The sequence below is a fragment of the Apium graveolens genome, chromosome 10, assembly GCF_009905375.1.
Source record: "Apium graveolens cultivar Ventura chromosome 10, ASM990537v1, whole genome shotgun sequence".
NCBI lineage: Eukaryota > Viridiplantae > Streptophyta > Magnoliopsida > Apiales > Apiaceae > Apium > Apium graveolens.
The window spans coordinates 126,205,608-126,212,288 of NC_133656.1; the positions used below are offsets into that span (position 1 = coordinate 126,205,608).

A 6,681-nucleotide genomic window follows, 5' to 3' on the forward strand; every position below is an offset into this window, starting at 1 on the left:
AAAAATCCGATGTCTTCGTGGGTGATGTTAAAGACCTACCATTTAACATCGGTTTTAAACTGATGTTAAATATAGCCTATAACATCAGTTCTTTGTTTAAAACCGATTTCTATATCTTGATATTAAATTTCTCATGCATATCTAATCTTCATATATCATCATAATATGGTATTTTTATCAATTTAAATATATGTGAGCTAAGCAAAATCTTTCAATTTAACCAATAAACTGATGTTACTAGTACCAGTAACAACAGTTTTCATCAAAAACCGATGTTAACAATACCTTTGACATCAGTTCTTAATTGATAACAGATGTCTATTTGTAACAAACTGATATCTATAATACTTAATAACATCAGTTTTTTGTTTTAAGATTTTTTTGATGTAGTATTTAACATCGGTTTTTACTGATATTAATGGTCCACTAGAACTGATGTATTAAGTTTTGACAGACATCATTTTTCATTTTAATGATATTTGTACCTGTTTTATTAATGCACATTTTAAAAATATAGATTCCAAAAATCAATGAACTACTGAAACCAATTGCTGCATAATACCAGTTATCTATAAATCTAACAATCAATATTCAAACATCCGGTACAACAGATTCATCTAATCCAAATATCAAGTACTACACATATCCATTCATATATTCTACTACTGTCTATATAAAGAATTTTACTTGGTACCGACAATAGCATGTAAAATATCATCTGAGGAACGCCCTTATTCTTCTGCATCTTCCCACTCTTTAGTAAAGCTCATGTAGCCTCTGGTCCCATATGCTGATAATAAGCATATGTACCTTTGAGCGTTTTTTTGAATAAATGACTTCCTGTAGTGCAAGATGACGCTATTGTATCGATACCGGACCTCATTAGATACTGAAGAAAATAGTTTACCACCATACCTCATTAGATTTCTCATTTCTTTTTCAGCCCATGTCTTAACCATTTTTCTTGGATTGTGTCGGCGATATCCATATCTGAAACGGTAATCCCCCTGTACATATCTATCTCTATCCCTGAAATGTTCAAGAATCAGAAGACTAGTAACACTGGCATTGATAAGGCGAATCTGATTGTTTAATTCAGATGCTAGCTTGGACAGAAAAATGCAATACGAATAACACGTAAAGTGCTTCACTGAGTATGCATCTCTACATATGCACATAAATACATATCTCGCATGTATCACTTTTCTCAGAAGCAAGCTGCGAGACAATTGAACATAGTGTGGCAATAGTGAAAGAAATTGTATTATGAAAGTAATAATTACAAGACAAAGGATTGTCACACATACTTAAACACAAGTACTGAAGTTTTGTACACTTTGATCGCTAATTCCTGACCATCAGATCTTGTAGCATGATAAACATTTGCCTGTTAAAATAAAAATTTATAAAAAAACGAAAAATGAGAGTCAAGGATAAAAACATGGAAGAAAAAGAGATTTGTCATTGTTATTACACACATCGCGTAAAATTTCACACAATTCACAAAAATGAAGCTCAATCAACGAGATAAACACTAAAATCCAAGAATTGAACCAAGATAGTGGTCCGTGTGGTTGAATGAATCGACGAGTGCAACAACATTTGATCGGACCTGATGACAAATTATAGTTTCATTAATTAGGTAAATAGGCTTGCTTCTAGCATAACCAAGATGATGAATAAAATTTATGTAAACCTGGGAATACAAATGTCTCAATTGAGTAAAGGCAAGTGCTGCCTGCTTTGGTGTAATGCTGGAAGTTGCAAAAAAGCTCGCTCTGGTGCTTGTGAAGTGTAGATAGCGCATAGACCTGACAAAGTACCTCTAGTATTTGTTTAATACATTTCCCATGAATGGGTTCTTTCAGTTTATCAATAAACCTGATCATGAACAAATCTTGATCAGATAATCGATCAACCATGAATGTGTCTAACTAAATATATTTCCACATATGACATCTCAAGAAAAAGTAATTCAAAAATACTTTATATTTCAACCATAAAACTGTAAGTCTCTCACAAATTTAATTAAGAACTTAGAACTACCACTCAAGAAATATTACATTTTTCTCTATATAATGCTCATCAGCTCATCCATGACTTATGTTGTGCACACACAAACACAAAAAATATAAATTTCTAACCAAGTAAGCTAGCAACAAAAGTTAGAAGTATTCACTTACTGCTGTGGCACTTGTGGTCAAAGACTTGAGCCCTGCGGTGCATGCATGAGCTTCTGGCAACATTGAGAAGTCATTGGTGTCTGTCACATCCTTGTACAACCAACTTAACAATTGACCAGCAAATCTAAAGGCATAGGCAGAAGCCAACAAAGGGAAGAGCTTGTGCTGCTGAGTTTTATAATCAATCACCTAAAGAAATAATGTAATGATTACATCCCCATAAATAATAAGTGTCAATTTGTACTCTTTATACAAAATTGTAATAAAAACTAGGCTTATGTTTCAGTTTATCATCAATGCAAGTCTCAAAATGATACTTCACAATATTAAACAATCACTAAAAACAAGAATTGGAAGCACCAAACAGAACAGAAGCAACTTCTAAGCTTGAAATTTCTTCGTATCAGATGTTCACAAGTTGGGCAGCAGAATCACCAATCTTTTACATTAGTCAACCACCTAATAAGTAATAAGTTGCTAGTTATCCACGAAGTGTAAATGAATTGCAATTCACACCTAATCTCCTAGTTGATTATATCCTATAAATTACAATCAATATATATGTTACCAAGACTCAACAACTAAATTATTAGGTCTCTCACTTAAAAACTAAATACAGATGTATTCTAAGCTGCAAATATCTAGAACTTAAAATACGATAACTACACCAACAAGCTAAGAAAGCATTAAAATTCCACAAGCAATTGAATACATATATCATACCTCTTGAAGCAACAAACCATCCAAAGTATTATACACCCTGACCAAAGTCCCCTTAGTACTGGCAGTAGCAAGAAACTTGTCGTCATTGGTAAGTGCTAAACACACAATCCTGGAACCATGTGCCAAAATAAACCTGGTCTTCTCCAACCCATAAAAATGCTCAATTTTAACTTCCCCTTTCCTCAATCCCGAAACCCGAAACTGTCACCCGATAAACATAATAAAAGAAAATTGCATCAGCGAGCAACTTAAAACCCCACATCACAAAGACTACAAGTACTTAATTAGCTCAGAACTAAAACTTATAAAACATAACAAAGAATATTCATAAAAAGATTCAGATTCAATCCAAACCATGCAATTAATAAAGAAAAAATTAAATCTTTAACTATCAAATCATCAAATTTATAAATAAGGCCACAAATCTTGAAAACAAAAGTAGTAAGAGTTACACTTGTGATTTGATTTTCGGGGATATTTACACTTGAAAATTTTGAATACAAAAGCCAATAAAGTTATCGCCTCTAAAGATATGTGTCTGCCATTGTAGGAATGCGGCTATTCTCACAATAATATTCAGATTGTAAATTAACAAAATCAATCCACACATCATAAAGGCGCATTGTAGCAATGTCCAACTATTTCATAAATTAACAAAAACAATCCTCAAGTAATTAAAAAATTAGGGTTTTAAATTCAAACCCCCCAATTTGAAACTTGTTGTATAAATCTTACCCAGTTCAAGTTAACGTCATTCTTGAGGTTCTCGCCTATTTAAACCCCCGACTCCAAAATTTTCAACCTCTGGACTCGAAACCCCCAAATTGAAATCGAAGTTTTGACCTTGAAGCTTTGGTATTTGACCTCGAAGCTTGTAGAGGGCAGAGTTAGGGGAGTTATGCTCGTCGAAATCGAAGATTGTAGATCTTCATCAGCAATGAGTACACAGTTCTTGTTCTTCATCGGTCAAGAGAGTAGAGAGAGGAGAGAGAGAGAGAGAGAGAGAGAGAGGATGATGAGTGTTTTTTATTTTTGTTTTATGTTTTTAGATAAGGGATGGGGAGATTTGGATACTTAAAAAATTTGAAGTAAAAATTGGGGGAATTTTTAAGAGGGAATGAAATATTTGGCTAAGGGGGAAATAGAAGAGGCGCGCTGAATTATTTTTTAAAACAGACTTACAACATCGGTTGGGCTAAAAAGTTGATGTCTATATTAACAAAAGACATCGGTTGATTAAAAACGATGACTAAAAAACCTTTTACATCGGCTCTAGGAGCACCCGATGTCTAAGAGGCGATGTCTATTCTACTTTTTCTAGTAGTGCCACTAAAAGTAGTATGAATGAGCGTGAGGGAGATAGTGCCTAGTGCACCACATAAGGAAGGTTCTGTAGTCAACCCAGTAGCTCTGTCTCCTACATAGATGAGTAGTATTTAAACCGAGACAACTGCTAGCCCCCATACATCTTCTCAAAAAGATGTAATGGCTAAAAAGGCACAAAAACAGTTACTAGATTCATTCTCTCAACAGGGTGAGTCTATTGAATTTTGCCTGTCGGCCAAGGTATCCGATGTAGTGTCACCACTTCAAACATAAACAATTCTTGATGCACAAGGAGAGGTTACACACACAAAGGATGAGTTGACGGAAACAAGAGTTTTGACCATTTTAAGGTCAGATTCGATTGTTTAAGGTTCGTTAATGGACCAATTGCCTTTATAGGTGTTAGGAGAGGATACTGATCCAAAAGCCATATGTCAGTGGTCAGTGTCTACCTCCCCAGGCTTAAATCCCCTGGATGCATCTGCGGATAGTGGATCTGACATAGGTGCAGATCGACAACTTGTTGACAATGATTCAGATATTACCTGATGAGTCACAAGGAAATGTCTTCACAGACATTAGAAGGGAACCTTGATCTTTATGCTAAATTCTTTGGATCATTGTTTACCTTCCCAGAATTCAAATCTGGAACCCTAAAAGGGAAACTAGCAACTTGTAAATTATGACTCAGATTCATCTGACGAGTTTAACAAGGATGGGGATTTGCGAACTCCCATTGCACCACCTGTGACCTCCTTAAGGATGGCTTAGGTGATTTTCCTTGCAGGTACAGCTGGATTATGGAGCTATGAGAGAAGAGTGATACACTTGTGAGAATGAGTGTAAACACGAGTGGAGAGAAGAGTGAAACACATGTGAGGTACACTAAACAGAATTACACACTCACAGTGAGGTAGAAAGAGAAACTACTTGTTATTTCTTTTCCAACCAAGTGAAATATGAGAACTCTTTCAGACGACGGCATACATTCCTTCTTTAAGGGGGAGATAAAAGCTTAAGAAATAGTTTGGAGGATTCCTCAACTAAGGGGGAGAAATAGCAGGGAGGAAGAAAAAGATCAAACATGTACACTACACCACACCATTGTTGTTTTTAACTACGGATCCTATTGTACGGGAGAGGTGGTAAACACAAGGTGATTTCCTAGTAAGGGAAGAAGCAGTTAGGGGAGTACCATTGGTTTTTATCTGCGGATCCTATTGTACGGGAGAGGTGGTAAAACGAAGGTGATCTTCTTTAATCAGTTGATTCTCATAGGGGGAGAAGCAAGAGATATGGGCTTCTCAACAGGAAATGTGGTTGTACAACTGAAGATGGAACTACTTGAAGATATGTTCAGTCTAGAGGAACATCTACTTGGAATCTGGAAAATGTTAAATCTCATCCAGAACTTTTCTGCTATTTACTTTGCATGTATGTTTATATCTTTTTCTTATTTGTTAGTTGAGTTATCCTCTAGGTATTTGTGTGTTATTGTCTAACAAACAAATAGGGGGAGATTGTAAGTCATATGTCATAGCCTATTTGTATATTCGAGGATTCAACTCAACTCAAATAAGAATGTAATAAGTAAATAGTGGATCGACCGTCAGAGAGATCTCGCAAAGTAATATCTGTCAAAGGATTCAGAAACAAGGTTCATCTACAGACTTGAGGAGTTAATTCACTGGAAGAAGTTCAAGAAGTTGATCATGCCTCAGTGATATAAATCAAGATCGTGGATTTAATCAAGTGACAGAGATCTCGTCAGAGTATCATTAATTACAAGGATTTAATCTGAAGAAAATCAAAGTGTCAAAGTCAAGACATGAAGAAACGTCACGGAAGTTAGTCACTCATGAACCAGACAGTACATCGAGTGTCAACATTGAAGTGGTGGAATTGATTCATAATTTCAATGATTTTCAGAAGATATTCAGAAGATTGGTTGCTGCTCAGGATTAGTATTAATTCTCTATTAATTAATTAAGTCATATAATTTAATTAAGAAAATAAATTATATCTGCAAAGATTAATTTATTGATTAATTAAATTAATTGATTAATTAATTCTGAATTAATATTTAGAATTTTCAGAATTTTTAATTGGTTAAAATCTGTTTTAATTCCAAAAAGACAACTGATTGTATTAGTATGACAATCGGTATGACAATCAATAGTCATACCGAAAGTCATGCTAATTCAGTTGATTGTCTTACCAGAATTATTATTAGATTAAAATCACTTATTAATTCAGCAAAAACAATCTGCTTGAACTACTATGACAATCGGTATGACAATTGATTGTCATACCGAAAGTCTTGCTAGTTCATTTTGATTGTCTTGCTAGCTCTAAAGATTGTCACACCGAAAGTCTTACTGAGCAAAAGATTGTCATACCAGATCAATTTTCCATTCGGCTGTTTGATAAAAGAAGCAGAAGACCAAGT

The 6,681-nt window shown here is 34.6% G+C and overlaps 1 protein-coding gene across 1 annotated transcript; it reads right to left on the reverse strand.

Annotated features, from left to right (window-relative positions):
- Nucleotides 1-604: 604 nt before the first annotated feature.
- LOC141690943 (uncharacterized) lies at nucleotides 605-1,922 on the reverse strand. Its single transcript, XM_074495697.1, has 4 exons — nucleotides 1,697-1,922; nucleotides 1,479-1,612; nucleotides 1,308-1,387; nucleotides 605-1,029 (listed from the first exon to the last, which is right to left on the reverse strand). The coding sequence occupies exons 1-4, from the start codon at nucleotides 1,920-1,922 to the stop codon at nucleotides 732-734; spliced, it is 738 nt and encodes a 245-aa protein (XP_074351798.1). The 3' UTR covers nucleotides 605-731.
- Nucleotides 1,923-6,681: the final 4,759 nt, after the last annotated feature.

What these genes read in the sequence shown, in the direction of transcription:
- LOC141690943 (XM_074495697.1), bottom strand. Translation starts at nt 1,922, where the DNA reads ATGGTTGATCGATTATCTGATCAAGATTTGTTCATGATCAGGTTTATT. An exon ending in TGAGACATTTGTATTCCCAG is followed by an intron (nt 1,613 to 1,696) that starts GTTTACATAAAT and finishes ATTTGTCATCAG; the next exon opens with GTCCGATCAAATGTTGTTGC. An exon ending in TGTGTGAAATTTTACGCGAT is followed by an intron (nt 1,388 to 1,478) that starts GTGTGTAATAAC and finishes TTATTTTAACAG; the next exon opens with GCAAATGTTTATCATGCTAC.